At 39.0% G+C, this 16,297-nt stretch overlaps 1 protein-coding gene across 2 annotated transcripts in view; it reads right to left on the bottom strand.

The window, feature by feature from the left end:
- Positions 1-16,297, bottom strand: part of ELOVL2 (ELOVL fatty acid elongase 2) — a 49,725-nt gene that overhangs the window by 20,921 nt on the left and 12,507 nt on the right. Inside the window, exons 1-2 of one of the 2 annotated variants that reach the window (XM_050314903.1) lie at positions 7,301-7,319; positions 5,017-5,080 (exon numbers count right to left, since the gene is read on the bottom strand). In XM_050314903.1, the coding sequence (XP_050170860.1) occupies positions 5,017-5,032 (16 nt within the window). In that variant the 5' untranslated portion in view covers positions 5,033-5,080; positions 7,301-7,319. Of the gene's footprint in view, positions 1-5,016; positions 5,081-7,300; positions 7,320-16,297 lie in introns of those variants that run through there. The other variant, XM_050314817.1, reaches the window with a different exon arrangement.

Raw genomic sequence — 16,297 nt, forward strand, 5'->3', positions numbered from 1 at the left:
TTCATTTTAACAGTAAAGAGAAAATAAAAAGCAAAAAAAATTCTTATAGGCTTAAAATTTAATTTAATGTTTTAACTTAGTATTTATTTAAATACTATCCTTATCTGCTCAATGGACAGTTTGCAGATAGTGTTAAATACAAAATATGCATGTAATATTGCCAGATTGTATGTTATTTTAATTCTTTACTTGCCATACAGGTAGGAAGGTATATAACATTTGCTAGAAAATATTTATACAGGGAGGACTTTTCCAAAACATTAAATATGAAAAGCAAGTGGCAAACGTGTACTTTGATGGTTATCAAAGATCTTTGGCTGGGCAAGGGCTTGCTTTCTCACAGTTTCTGTCCCACTTGCCTGGTCCTGCAATGAAATATTAAGGTCAAATCCTTCTTGTCTTGTTCACACAAGTAATCCTATTGGCAGTAATCAGATAGTTCAATGTATATGAGCAAAGCCTAATCCTAGATGCCAATCTGGAGGCACAACTTTGTTGTTATATGAGTAACTTGATGTCAAGAGCAAAAGGAGTGTGCTTTCTTTTCTTTGTTTTTTCCCATGATGGAGTAAAATTTAGAGTTAATTTTCCACAGTAACAATATTCAGCCATTTATCTGTGAAAAGAACAAGGGGGTATCATGCCTAGTTTTTAGAAAATTTACTCTAATCTCTCATGACTTATGAAGTGAAGAAGGAAGTCAGTGAGGACCTACTGTGCAGGTCATACAGAAAGTAGTTATTTTTGCTCTTAGGAAGATGTTTTTGCTCTTAGAAAATGTTTTACTTAGTTTATGGTTTACAAAGAACCAAGATAATGTTAAAAATTGTAAAAGAAAAGGTATTCACAGTGCACAAAAAACCATTTTACTGTTTTTCTGCCTGTGTTGAATTTGGAAAGGACTGGTCAATGGATGACACACAAAGCAAATGTACCCAAGCATTTAAAAATTTATTACAATTTTGCTGTACTGTATTCCTTCTGACTATTCTTTCCTCAGAAGTATATGCATACAGGTATACGTAAAGTGAAATTTTAAGTGTGTTAGAGTAACCTATTTATGAACCAGACAATGAACATCAGTTTTCTTTCTCATTACACTCTTCCTCCACTTCTCCCCTTGTTTCCATGGCAGTGGCTGTAACATTCACCTGCTGAATTTGGAGTCCACGAGGGATGTTAGCTCTTTCGTGTGAAAGACTTTCAACCAGGTCCACACTACCATGGAAATCCAATGCTCTCCTGGGTTGACTCTCCCTTTTGGACTCCAAAAAACCTCTAGGAGTAGAGAGGTGTGGGCAGTCACAACATTACAACTGTCTTTTACAAAGCACAGTCCATCCTTACAGGGTAGCCTTGCTTTGCTGTGCATTACCAATCTACACCACCTCTTTTCTGTCTTGGGATCGCAGTGCTTATTAGGATCACCTCAGTGTGATAATAAAACCCTTCCAACACCCTCTGAAAGCTCACGAGCCATGTCTGAAGCTCTGGAATGAATGTTTTTAGGTGATTCTACTCCCAAATTGGCTCTTAACAGGACACAGGAGTCATAAGACAGGTAAAGGTTGTGCATGTAAGTGTTGATGTTTTAGGAGTGTATGTTTTAGGAGCATAAGGATTTCATTTATTTAATTAGTATTCTAAATGAAGATGTAGAAAGAAGTCATGTCAGCAAGAGTGCTATCTAAGGAAAGGTCTCCCTTGCAATCTGAGGATTGCAACACTTGGTGCATAAAGGTTACTTGCAAAATGCCAACTCGCATTAGTAGGTAACAGAACCACATGTTTGCTCAAAGAGGAAAAGTATTTGGAAGAGTTCAGAATACAAACTAAACTAAACAGAATAAATTCTGCCACAGTATGACCTCAGAAAGTTTCCATACTGTTTTGAGTGGCTACAAGCATGTGGGCTGATCCATACAAATGTAGAACTCGTGTGCTCGTTCAGGTCAGCATGTCAAGTATTTTTAAGTTCTATACTATTTCAGATTCAAGAGAAATTGTTAAAATGTTTAGCCTTCCTGATTATTTTCCACCATGACCTCGATACCTTGAAGTGTAAGACAGTTTTTGGCAGAGAGTGGTTTATAGACAGCAGCCAAGGAATGTGACTGTTTTGTTTCTACTTCCGCTTATCCCTGAACAACAAGAGGAGGGAGGGTTTCATGTGTCAGGAAGCGGGAGGAAAGGGAATGTATTTCAAAAGAAGTTATCAGAAGAAGGAGAGATGAAAAGTATTTGTGTTGACTGACAGTTCTTCTCTGTGTTCAAGTACTGTAAAAGTACGCTGCCAATAGCAGAAAGGATTATTTTTACAATATTGAACTTGCACAGCATCTGAAATTGAGACCAATGCAGTGAATAAAGCCACAGTGGGAAAGCACTGGACTACAGCAGGGGAAGGAGCAGGTGCCCACAAGCTCTGATCACTCCGTGAATGGGCTCATTCACGGTCACTGGCCCTGATGTGCCAAACCCTTGGGGTGAAATCTTGGCTCCTTTGAAATGAGTGGCAGGCCTCCCAGGCTCCTTAAAGGTATCAGGCTTTTATCAATGAGGTTTAGAAACATTTTGATTCAAGTTTCTGTTTAGCTTTGGCCAGCTGGTGTCTGAGTTGATTCAGACCTTTTTAGGTGCAGAGAGTAGATGGTTTTGCACCAGCGCCTTTCTGCAGATCATACTCTATTGAGGAGAAGTGCTTATTACTTTATCATAACTTTAAAAAATATATCTCTTCTTGACTACCTTTTCTTTCACAGATAAAACAAGCAACCAATTAACTAGATTTATTTTCCTCCTGCAATTCAATACTCCTTGATTTTGCATAACACCAAACAGTACTCTGCAGATGAAAGTGACTGGAAAAATCATCTGTTACAGAACAATAGAGCTTTTTCACTCATTCTCAATTTACCTTGAGCCTATGAGCAATATCAGCAAACAAATTATGGGATGCAACTGGTGGACATCTATATGGCTTGTATTCCCTGATCCAAAGGACTTTATCTGCTACTTCAAAAGCAAACATTGAGGTAAATTTGTGTACAAAGCCCAGCTGATACCAGTGAATGAAGGTACAAAATTTGTGTGTATAAAATTTTATGTGTATAAAATCTATCCTTTTGTGTACAAAATATGTATAAATGTGTATAAAAATGTGTATAAAATCTATTACCTTGCTGCTGTATGAATTGTGTACTGTAGAAGAAAATTGGTGGATAGAAAGAAGGGGAATGGTTTGTGGGTTTAGATGTTTGGGGAAGCTCTCAAATTCATTAGATATTCATCTGTGGAGTCATTCAATTTAAAACTGCAGTTTATTGTGAATTATTTATGTGAATTATTTATATGTATGAATACACTGGAGGGAGCTATGTTATTCACAAAATGTATGATACCGTGTCATTATACCACCAATTAAATTAAAGATCAGGGTGAAGAGGCAGGGCCATGGACAAACAAATGCTATGTTCAGCACTGTTGTCTGGAGAAGGATGGTGATGTACTTGGCAAGCAACACAAATAATACTTGTTTAATTTAAGGGCTTTCTAAAAGCCCAAAGGGATCTGTGTGCTATTCTGAATTGGATTAACTACAGTTCATTCCTTCAGACAATTTGTCTGGACCAATAAGGAAAGAGGAATGAAAGAGAATATAGTGGCCATTTGGGAAAAAAATAAATCACAAAACCAAAACCAACCAAACTAAAAACAAACATAAACCCAAACCAAAACAAAACCACAAACAAAACCCAAACAAACAAACAAACAAAACCCCAACAAAACCCCCCAAATAGTACTTTATTTTTCTGATAGCATTTCTTTGTTAATATTAAAATGCACTACTGTAGAAGCCATTAATAAAACCTATTCTGTTTTAACTACTTCTGCTGCTGTTCCCAAGCTGTTCACTGTTTCTTCACTAGAAATCTTTCTTTCAAACTTCATATCTACTGCAGAGAGGATGAAAAAGATTTTGAGGCCATCCAGCCAGCTAAGAAAAATGAAAATTTCTTGGTTTTAAGAACGCAATATCTTTCCCTTTCCTTCAGTTATTTCTGGGTCATGGAGGACATTACTTCAACAAATTAGGAATCCATAACAATATGTCCATCCACATGAGCAGCTGTTCCAGATTTAACCATGGGAAAAAGTCTCAGGACAATTCCTGAAGTGCAATGTTTAAATCCAGCCCTATCAATAACAAGGTGGCCTTGCAAGGACCTTCTCTGAAGACTGTGTTGTCTACGGTCCTGCTTCACCCCTTTCCTTTATTTGCTTGGGTCTCTCAGCCCTGACTTTGATGCTCCATCCTCATCTGCAATCCTATTTCAGGTTTGGGCATTTTTTACCATTACTTGTTTCAGTACTTACAAAGCATGAGGCATCTCCAAGCTACAATTATTTAGGTTATTCTTGCCCAAACTATGCCAGAAAGCAATAATGGGAAGTTGACAGATGCATCTGTTCTCCTACCCAGTCTACTGGTTTATTGAAATTTTGGATGTGATCCTGCAGGCAATTTAATAAGCAGCTGGACCAAACAAACTGGATTATGAATGAGAATCAGTTCCCAAAACAGATTTTCCACTTTCGAAAAGATCCAGTCTTTCAGGGTTTTTATTCCATATCAGGATGTAAAACTGAATTCCTGTGATATTCTCAGAAACAAAGGAATCCCAAATCCAGTGACTTTTATTTAAGCTTAAAAAAAATTTAAAATTGTGTGTCATTTCTCCTTTCAGCTTCAGTATAATCTATGATTGGTTTTAACTGATATTACAGATAATACTGTCTCAAATAGTCAAAACAAAAATCAACTTGCTTTATATAAATGCAGTGCATTGATAGATTTCCTACCACAATGGTGTATTCCGGCAAATATTGTTATTCTGCCTGGTTTACGTTTTTCAATGAGAAGCTACTCAGATAGAAGACTTACTAGAATTTTTTTGAGTGGTAATATGTAAAGGTGTTATTTCCTAAATGGGAAATGGAAGTGGAGCGGCTTACCTCGAGGTCCAAACATATAGTCCACAAATGCATTTACTTCCCGGTCAAAAGCTTTCAGGGTCTCCTAAAAAATATGGAAAAGGATATGTGACAAAGACATTATCTCACGGCTCGCATAGAGAATACATTTAAAAAACCTCTCCAATAAACTAGTAAAAAGTGTGTCATCTGCAAATATTTCCAAATTACTCAACATGATGTATACTGAAAAAAAACCCCAAACCTCTTTAAAAATTAATTTAGGGCAGATCGTGGTCTAGATAACAGTAGAAGCCTCATTATTGGAAACTGCCCAAACCAGAACTCTTTAAGAAGAGAAATTAAGGTTTTACAAATGAAAAACAGCAAGTATCACAGTAAAGCCATCTGTGATGGATGTAGTTTTCACTCTAACAAAGATGCTTCTTTGTTTGTTTTATTATGTTTCCTCAACTGAATTGTTTTGTTTTGCAGAGAGGAGCTGGCCATTCCTTTGGTATGCTTCACAAAGCTGCCTGGTTGCAACTAGCCTAGTGATTGCACATCAACAGAATATCTTGATGCTTTACACCTAAAGAATGAAATCTTTCAGATGAGCCAACTGAGATTTCTCTAAATCAGTCACCAAGTTCCTATAAATAAACAAAGTCTACAGAAGAACCTAGAGCTCCAGTAATGAAGTTCAGCCCATGTAGGAGGGCAGGAAGAGGAGGGTGGTATTAAATAGATATTGTGCTTTGAGGTCTAAATCAACAGAGCTGCTAGGTTGACAGGTTTAGCAAATTTTTGTCTCTGTGACTGAGTTGGAAGTTAAGCCATGGGCAACAAAGTCCTTCCCTCAGCTGGATTTGTGACTTCTCCAAAACATTTCTTCCCAGACTCTAGTTCAGAGCAGTGGTTTCCTTCATGCTATTGCCTGAACAATTCTTTTCCACAACCTGAGGTCAGCCAGGTTCTTCCTCTCTTCCTCACAACAAGTGCCCTACTGTGCTCCATGAATTCATTTCAGCACCGAGAAAATGCAGCCAAGATGAGAGAGACACAAAGTGATGCTGAGCATTTCTGCAGGGCAAGGTCTGCCATTGGCTGTGGGTGCTTTTGAATGCCAGGTATGTCCACACCAACCCAGACTGCAGGCACCATTAGCAGCTTTGCCCATGAAGAACCATATTTGCATCCTGGAAGGTCCATCCCTGGCCTCTGCATTCCTTTGCTGGGACTGGGTTGTGGTCTGAACAGGGACAAGCTCCTGGCACTCCCAAGCCCCTTCTGTTTCTTCCACTCTTACATTTTGATCCTCAGGTTGTTTAAAGTGGACAGATTTTATGTGAATATGTGGCAGCAAAAGGTTTTGCAGCATCCTAGGCTGTAAACGTCTGTCTCTGCATGATGCTGATGCATTCATCTTATCTTAAGACAAAACCAGCAAAAGCCCCAAAACTATAAGTATATATAATTTTTTAGAACAAAAAATAAAGGACTTGCTCAAAAGGAAGAGCACAAAACCAATGACTCATGGTACAAAAAAAATTTCTCATACTTTGCAGCATTGAGGACACTAATCTAGCTTTTAGGAAAGTGTCCTGGCTACTGCCCCTAGAGAAAGGCATTTTCTGAATTTCAAACAATTTCCTTAGCAGCCTAATGATGGCTTCTGTTACAGGAGGTGACTCAGTTTCCAGGTTCCAGACTTGTGCAAAAGGTCTGCTTCCATTTTCACATCCTTGAGCTATGCAGTTACTCTGCTATTATTTCATGATGAAGAAACCACTCTATGGGAAATGCCACACTGCTGTTTGCCTGTGATGTGCCCACCTGCTTCAGCTATTCGAAACAGAGCTACTCCTGTTCTTGATGATTTTGTGGTTAGACTTAACAGACTGTTTTGTTAAAAATACTGTAATGGATTCAAGTCAGTTGTAGGAATGAGTGTACAAAGCTACCCGCTTTCATGTTTACATTGATATAAACAAATTTTACATGTCAAGAACAAAGTAAAAAACCATGTATATTCCTTTCATATTAAAATACTGTAGACAAACCTACTATCGGCTGCATTGAAATGGAAATTAGTGCATCTAGCACTTTGATGGAGGAATCTCAGTATTAAAAAGAAAGAGCAGAATGAAGATGTATAGAAAAAAAAAAAAGGAATCATAGAATTATTTCAGTTGAAAAGGACCTTCTAAGTCATTGAGTCCAACCATTAACCCAGCACTGCCAAGTCCACTACCAGACCATGTCCCTGCGTGCCACATTTACATGTCTTTTAAATACCGCCAGGGATAACGATAAAACCACTTACCTGGGCAGCCTGTTCCAGTGCTTGACAACCCTTCCAGTGAAGAAATTTTTCCTAATACCCAATCTAAATCTTCTCTGGCACAACTTGAGGCCATTTCCTCTTGTTGCTTATTATCTAGGATAAGAGACTGACCCCATCCTTGCTACAACCTCCTTTCAGGTAGCTGTAGAGAGGTCAGTTCTCCCCTGAGCTTCCTTTTCTCCAGGCTAAACAACCCAGCTCCCTCTGCTGTTCCTCATCAGACTTATGCTCCAGACACTTCCCTAGCTTTGTTGCCCTTCTCTGGACACGCTCCAGCATCTCAATGTCCTTCTTGTAGTGAGGAGCGCAAAACTGAACACAGGATTTAAGGTTTGGCCTCACCAGTGCCAAGTACAGGAGGACAATCACTGACCTAGTTCTGCTGGCCAGACTATTGGTGATACAATACATGATACCATTGGCATTCTTGGCCACCTGGACTCACTGCTGGCTCATGTTCAGCCAGTTGTTGACCAGTAGAGGTCCTTTTCCACTGGGCAGCTTTCCAGACACTCTGCCCCAGGCCTGCAAATGGCATGGGCTTTGTTGAACCTCATGCAATTGGCCTCAGCCCGTAGATTCAGGCCTCCCAGATTCCCCTGCAGAGTCCTCCCGCCCTCAAGCAGATCAACACTCCCACCCAACTTGGTGTCATCTGCAAAATACAGCAAGACTTTTTGCATAGGTTACTGTCTTAATTGCTCCAGCTTGTGACAGTTGACCTCCTACACCTGGCTAGGATGAGCAGACAGCATGCTGAGTAGATGAGCCCATCTGAAGTTAAATCTATCTCCTCATAAGAGTGCTTAAATGACACAGGGGGGACTTGCACCAGCTGACAACCCTGTTCCCGTCTAGTTAAGTTAGCACTACAACAATTCAGTGCCTGGTTTCCTTTCATTGGTAATTTGAAAGTAGAAATTTTTCTAGGAGGTACCGCAAAGAAACAAATATACTTCTTAAGAATGTCCCAGCCTTTGCCTTCCTTTCAACTTTTTTACAGCTTATCTTAGTTTAAGGGAAGAAAAAGGAGATTTACAAGACAGTGATTTGCAAGACTGTTAAAGACAATACATTTGTTTATATATCTAATACTAGTGTTAACAGTTTGGAAAAGAATAGTTCTTACTTTAAAAAGGATAGGTAATTTTGTATAACCAGTCTTGTCGCCTTCTTGTCAACATTGCTACAACAGTCTATACTGCATTTTTGGAGTTTAGAACATGTCCTTAGTAGCCCCCGTGGGTGGATCAGATGTAAATGTGTTGCTCAACATGATCTGTCATATTTCCAAAGAAAAGCAAATAAAACCAGTCTGAACAAATTCACGTGCTCAAACAACTCACTTCTCTCTGGCAAATCACTGTAATAGCCTTTATCAATGAAGGTATTTGGGTTACAAGGCTAAAGATTAACATGTCTCTTATGTTGTTTCTTCCTTTGTACAGGACATTGCCCTGGGCACTAACAATGTTAGCATTTTGGCAGGATTTTGGACAGATTTGTGGAAGATCTATTTACCCAAACCTATAAGAAAGACATTAGGTTGTCTGAGTAAATCAAATCACCCAAATGGAAAGATGGGAAGGGAGCATAAAGCCAGTGATGATAAAGCAACATAGACGTCTCTAATGAATTTCAGTATTTTTGCACAGAAATGTAAATAGGTGATTAGGTAGTACAGTGCACATAAGTGAATTATTTTATGCTATTGCACTTGAAACACAATTTCAAAGTCATCAGGTATGTAAAAAATACATCAGTTCTTGTTCTATGTTTATATATCTTTGTTAGTGTTGGTCTTCATTTAGAGACCAATGTCTCCTGGTTTTCTAGTCATTTTAGTAAAAGTAGTATAACCTATGCAAAAATCAGGTAACGGCTATCTAAACAGTGCAAATATCAAAACACCTTTGATTTGTCCAAAATACCTTCCTATAGATGAGTAAACTGCATTCAATCTCACTTACACTATCTAGAAACCATTTGTACTTCTGTGGTTTTTTTCATTGAAGCTTATTGTCATACAGTGTCCCAAACTCTAAAATGATCTGCTTGCTTGTTTCTTATACAGCTACACAGAAATTGAAATACACTGTACAAAATGAGATCTCATTTTAGGCTTCAAATAAAAATCAGAAGTGGGTGCCAACCTCTGCTCTCCAATACAGCTTCTGGAAACAACTGTAATATTTTAAACAACCCTGATAGACAATATATATATCAATATATATATTAACTCTATGTCAATTTTTATTATTTAAATGGCATTTTTTCCTTAATTCCCTGAAGAGTTCTGCTCTGTAAATAGTCAGTGACTGAGAAGTACTGAAATTAATCTGAATTTATCAGCACTTTTAAAGAAACTGATTTTAGATGACTGCCTGCACATATTTAAATACACAAATATTAAAGAAGTTTTCAGAAACTGTAGTGTTGGCTCCAGCATGGCTGAAATAGGGGATGAAATGAAGCAAAGGGAACTCAAAGTAAAACCCAGAACTGCTTATAAAAGGAATTGTTTAGCATTTTATTGCTTGAAGCATTTAAAATTACTCTGGAACAAAGATGTACAACAGGGGACAATTTTCCACCACAGATTGTTTCAGACAACCTTTGGGATTTTTGTCAACTTTATCTTCTATGATTTTTGTGTTATATCTGTAGGGAAAATACGTGTAAAAATATCCCTAAAGAAAGCACCTATTTAGGAATCATTATACACAAACTGCAGAGAAAGATGAAGCTGAAGGCAGAAAGGTGAGCCAGAGGTTCCTATGTATTGTGTCGTATATTCAATGAAATTGGGAGACAGGACATGCAGAAGTTTGTAATAAACTGTTGCTTTATGTAATTTATACTTAATATATGGATCTCACTGCAAATAACCTCACTGAGAGTAGAAACAAGCTGGAGGGAGCTCACGAGAGAAACAGACAAGTAGCTGGGGGATGGGATGGCCACTACATTTCATGGATGCGCAGGGAGGGAGGGAGAGAAGGAGGAAGAAAAATAGCTACAACAGACATCATCCTAGATCCCCTTCTTTAGCTTTTTAGATTAATAATTTCAAAAGACAGAAACTGGACAGAAACTTACTTGACGTGGTAACTTGTGTGTCACATGTTCTGGGACGTTCCCTCTGCTGCAATGGCTGACCAAGATTAGGGCTTAGCTACGTTACAAAAGCCATAACTAGCACAGTGGTATTGCCAGAACTCCGAGAAGAGGCATAGCCCTCTGACTGTGGTAAACTGGGCTGGCTAAAGGGCTCTCCTGCCAATGTAAGATGCACCTGTGTGGGATGTTTTTGCTGGTGTAGCAATCTCACTGCCTGGCTCCTTACATCTGTCCTACAAAGGCGTGTAATTTGGTGTGCCAGAAGTGACCAAAGCTAAGCAATACTGCAGCAAGGGAAGTTCTCCTAATGGACTGGGGGGGGTGGCCCTTACAACATGTTCAAAAATTTTTGGTGATGCTCCTATTTGTGGAAAATACTCAAGAATAGCTAAGAAAAAGAACTACAGGTGACTCCATCTAAATATATAGTAGTTTTTTGGAATTCCAAGAAAAGAGAGATCTGTACCTTTGTTTTGGAAATGCAAATTGTGTAATACCTTTTAATGTAACACAAAAATCTCTGAAAACATAGTATAGTGGAAGAAAAAAACCAAAAAAACAACAGAAGCCTGTTCGAGCTTTAGCACAGAAAAGAAAAAATGAATGGTCTTTGCATGCTTCTTTTCTCTTCCTATTTCTTCTAAAGGCTTTCACAATAAAATATAAGCATTCCAGGAAAGAAAGATATTGTTACTGCAGTCAGTAAATTATGTTAAAGACTTCAAGAGTAGCTTTGAAGGTAACACAGAAAAGCACTGTTTATATTTTAGAAATATATAGTGTTTCTAAAAGATTTCAGTGAGACCCATGTCTGACCTGAAAACAATTTATTTGACTTTCAGTGGTTTTCACCCAGATTATATGTCATTCCTATTACTTTTTCATATTATCCAATATATGATTCATTCCATGGCTAAAGCTTGCATGCATATATGCAAATGTCTGGATATTTTCCAATAGATATTATCAAATGCAGCATTTTTTGTGACAGAAAGGGCAACATCTTTGCAGCTGACAGTTATTTTTGCGTGTATTTGGAAATAAGGGACTGCAGGCTGGCATCCTATGTGAGGCTGGTAGCTTGCAGGTCTACCTGTTATCTGACAGAGCAAATTGGTGAGGGAACCGATCCATCAAATAGGCTGGTTTTCTAGAGGGAATTGAGAACAGCTGTTTGAACAGGAATTACAGCCAGAAGTGCTGAACACCTTCTCTGGCACTGATTTAGTCGCTGAAGACAGAGCTGAGTTGATGAAGGTGTTACTGAGTGTGCAAAGATAAGGGAAAGGTGGCTGCAAAGGAAAGGGAGCCTTGCGGGTTTTCCCTCAGTGGCTGCTCAGGTTACACGACCTGCAAGAAAATGCAGTTTTCAGCGGATTCTACAACAAGGAGACAGGCTAACAATTTCTGATATGAAAAATGAATGGAAGGATGTGAAGTTTGGTAAGCATCCACACAGCTAAATGTAGCCAGAAATTTTATCTTCAACAATTGTGGCACTTGGGCTGTCTAGGTGGCTTGATTTAAGGTTGTCTTACTTGATTGCTGTTCAGAGAAATTTTACCACGGGTTTTAGCAGAGCCTTAGACTAGCAGTTAACTTCAGAATTTATTTCTGCAACTACAGCTCTTGTCTCCCTAGGAAATACTTTAGTATATGTCTGAGCCAGGGACTAGAATCCAGATGTTGAGATGAATGACTTTGGTTCCAATTTTTCCCTTTCCTTTGACACTGGTGATGACTGACTATTCTCAAAGATTTAGGGGGATGTGTCAGCCCAAGCAGTTAAGAAAGGGAGACCAGGTTGCTCAAAGGGGAAATCTTTCCTCTTGAAAATATATACTTCTGCTCTTTTGGGGGTTAGAAATTGGTCATTTGGCAAGTATCCCTGTGGACTCCATGTGTCTCTGGTGAATAATGTCACTTTTATGCAGTTCCACTTCTGCTGAAGGTACTTTCTGTGAGTGTTTCCACTCCCAAATCCCCTGTCATTGCCCACAGTGGAGAAAAAGCAGAGTCAAACCAACAGCTCCATGGGTAGATAGAGGCTTCCACAAAAAAGAGCAAGGCCAGAAGGGACTTGGCACAGACCTTCCCTGACTTAATTCCCATTTTCTGCTAAAGCAGCTAGTGGCATAAAGCCAACCCCATCCTTCAGTATCTGTTCCTGTGTTATCTTTCCTTCTGGTGAAAGGGAAGCAGGTGACTTTGACACTTCAAGGTTGAGAATCTTCCACATCTTCCTCTGTGGAGTGCAAGTTTGGGTGGCCTCCACATGAGTCAGAGGACATGGCTCACTTAACAACCCCTTCCTTAGGCACCTTGCAACTTTCTGAGTATTATTCACAGAGAGCATTAAGAGAAACAGTGGCCTATCAGAGGCAGAGCCTTTTCCTTGAGCTGCCCACGTGGCACTTGCACCCACTCACACTGAGGAAGCAGAGAACTTTGGTGAGCTTGCTCACTGCCCCCAAAACAGCACACACAGGCTTTCTGAGCTCCAAGCAAGGCTTAAGCTGGTCACCTCGGAGTGGGAGAGTGACCCAAGGAGACCAGCTGTGCTTGGTCTTCCCCAAAACATGCCTGCACCCATCCTGCTCATGGCTGTAACTACAGTGAAGGTGCACATCCCACACCAGCTGTAATCTGTCTCATCTACAGCTGCAATATCCACTTTCAGTGCTGATTTTTTTTCTTGGTTTTTACAGGTGTGAATCTAAGGTAACCCTTGCTGCTGCTGCTGCTGCTGCTGCTGCTGCAATGCTTCTCTGAAACAACAGCTTAGGGAATGATAAAATTTTCTCACACGTACGGTAGTTTTGGAAAAAGTGATAGGTAACAACCTAATGCATTAAAAGGAAAAAAAATTAAATTTACTTGTGGGCATTCCTAACATTTGCCTTTCTAAAAACTTTTGATACAAAATGAAGATCAAACTGTAAAAGATTTGTGTTTATGTTTTCTTGCCTCTTCCTAACAAAAAATACCCTGCTTTTCTTTTTCTTCTCCCTCTAAAAGACTGATTTTAACTCTTGATACTGTAAGGTTTCACTAAGTATCCTAGCTCTTATGGCTTTCTGAAAATGCTAGGGTTTAGCTTTAGTGAAGTAGAATGGTAAGTTCTACCTCATACTGCCAAATACATGAAGAAAGCCCAAACGTCAGCATGTACTGCTTTAGTGCAGTTATGTTTGCAGAGTGAGTTGTGCAGCATTTTACTTCGCGTAAAACTCATGAAAATGGATTGACTGGCTTTGGGGGTTGCTGTCAAATGCAGGCACTGTGAGAGCACCTCAGTTCTCTGTGGCAGGCCTTTACAAGCCAGAAACTCCAGAGAAACATTTTTCTCTCAGGCTTTCTCCGTTGTGGGTATGGTTGGTGACTCCCATAGGAAATGGGAGTTTGAGCTGTTTTCAGCTGAGGAGCTAACATACTCCAGACTATTCACTTCTGGATAAATGGTACTAATATTTAGGCTCCTTCTGCTTTAGGATTTTTAATTTTGCTTAATTAGAGGTCTATTTTAACTTGCTTTTGTAGTCCTGCTTGGTGTTAAGCCTGCTCATCCCATACGTGGGAGTAAGGGCCTAGGTGGAGGAATATCTGCTTTATGGATTCTGTCAGGATTCAAACCAAGTTGAAACACCATCAGTATCAAAGGTGAGTAAGCACTAAGAGGCAGAAGAATTTTAATGAAAACACTGTAAAAATGTGAGCTATTTCAGATACCAGTCTTTGTTTCTGGACTATACAACCTGCTAGAAATCATAGAAAATATTAATTTCTCACATAAAATGATGCAAGACCTATTTTACCTGTCACATTACTGTCAGAACATATATCATTGTGAGATAAATTGCTTTTGCAAAATTGATCAGCTCTTTGGATTTTTAAGTACAAGGAAAAGGAATTTGGAAGGTTTCTGCACTACAACTGCATGGGTTAAAATAAAAGTGATATAAGAATCCATTAATATTTACTTGGTTTCCCAAAATCTATTCATAATTTAAGTACTTGAAAGCATTTAGTCCATTACACACTTTTCATTGCTTGATCTTGGCTGAGGGTCACTGTCTCCAAGATGAAAAATTCCCTTTCTGGAATCATTGCTTGCATTATTTCCCTTCCACTAGTTTCCAAATACTTTTTTTTCTGGCTCTGTTCTTTGCAATCATACTAAATAATCACTAAAATAATACCTGCCAATTGCAGCACTTAAAATAAAAGTTATATGGTCTTACAAGAAGAGTGAAAAGGAAGGGTGGCTACTGTGGCCCAATTTGCAGTATGTGTCAGTTGTGTACACTCTCAAGAACTGTATATTTATCATCCATCCTCTTGCTTGTTATCAGAATTTCAAAATGAAACTGTCATCAAAGCAGATCACTGCAATCCTTTTAAAAGTAATCCTGCTCAATTCTACCTGCTACATGGGGGAACATCAGCTTAACTTGTAATTAAAGAAGATTTCTCTGGGGACACCTCAGATGTGGCCTGTCAGTTCCCAAGAAAATGGTAGCAATTATTGACCTCATTTTTCCTCTGCTCTAACAATCAGATTTAAAATGACAGAAAGACCTGAGATGGAGTATAATTCCTCTCAGTGATGATGATAAGAATGTATAACTGTGAGGGAGTAAAAAAAAAGGAAATCAGTTAAAAATGAAAGAGTAGATAAAAATTCTGCCTCCATTGAATAGCCTGAGTGAATAAATCCCTTTCTCAGGCAAAGCAACAATCCTCGGGAACTGATTCCAGCTTGAATGACAGAAAGTTTCCTTTGGAGCAGGAAGGTCTTAAAGTTACAAGCAAAGAACCCCAATGAGTTTTTTCTAGAGAGAGGTTACTTTTATTACAGTTGTTTTCTTAATGGCCTGTTCAGCTCTTGTTGACTTTACAAGGCGCTGGGAAGGCAGATCAGTGTCAGAATTAATTTTACATCAGCAATAGGAAAGCCTGCACAGCTTAACACACCTGCTTCCAAACAACTAGACTTGGTAAGGGATGCATAACCAAACTATGCAGTGAAGCAGCAGTATATGACTTCTCATTATGTAAGAGCAAGAAAACAGCTGCACTTTGAGAAGCACAGGAAAATAATTCTACCAAAACAAAGAAGGCAATTACACTTTTAAGGTTTCGGATTTACCAGATGATTAAGTTTTGGAACAGAATATTCCCCAGATATGTAGCTGGGTATAGAGTGTTTGCCCAAAATATGCCTCGTATGCAACTACACAGTTTTTGCAGCAAAGAACTCACATCCTACATTTAGACACATACAATAAATACACAAGATGGGCACAAGAAGCAGATGTAATGGTAGGGGAAAATTACAGCAACAAGTTTACAAGGCAGCTCAGTTTTCTCAGTATGCCATATCCTGCTAATTTTGTTTTTCTCATTATTTGCAGGTAGATATTGTCACTGAGAAGCTGATTTCACAAGTCAGTATAATGCGTGCAGGGCTTTATTTTGTATTTGGCATACACATTTGACTGTTTTCCTGGAGAAAGAAACAGAGACAAACTGACAACATATCCTTCCTAGTACTGTGAAAATCTCTTCATTTTCTACTCTAACAAACTTAAGATCTAAGATGAATAGGAGATCCTAAGACTCTGCACACGATCTCATGGCTTGTTGGACAAAGAACCTAAAAAAAACCACAAAAGCAGAACAAAACAAAACTCTCCCCAAAAACCCAAAAGCAAGAGCTCTGATTTTCCCACAATTCTGGCAGTGCAGGAAGACAAAGGGCACTCTATGCAGAAGAAGTAGGTTTCTTGGTTGCCGTCCCAGATGTCTGCAACGTAACACTGTGTCCCCGACGGGGATTAATGTGCAAGGGGCTGC

Source organism: Myiozetetes cayanensis, unplaced genomic scaffold, assembly GCF_022539395.1.
Source record: "Myiozetetes cayanensis isolate MyiCay16 unplaced genomic scaffold, myiCay2020 scf1, whole genome shotgun sequence".
Lineage (NCBI taxonomy): Eukaryota > Metazoa > Chordata > Aves > Passeriformes > Tyrannidae > Myiozetetes > Myiozetetes cayanensis.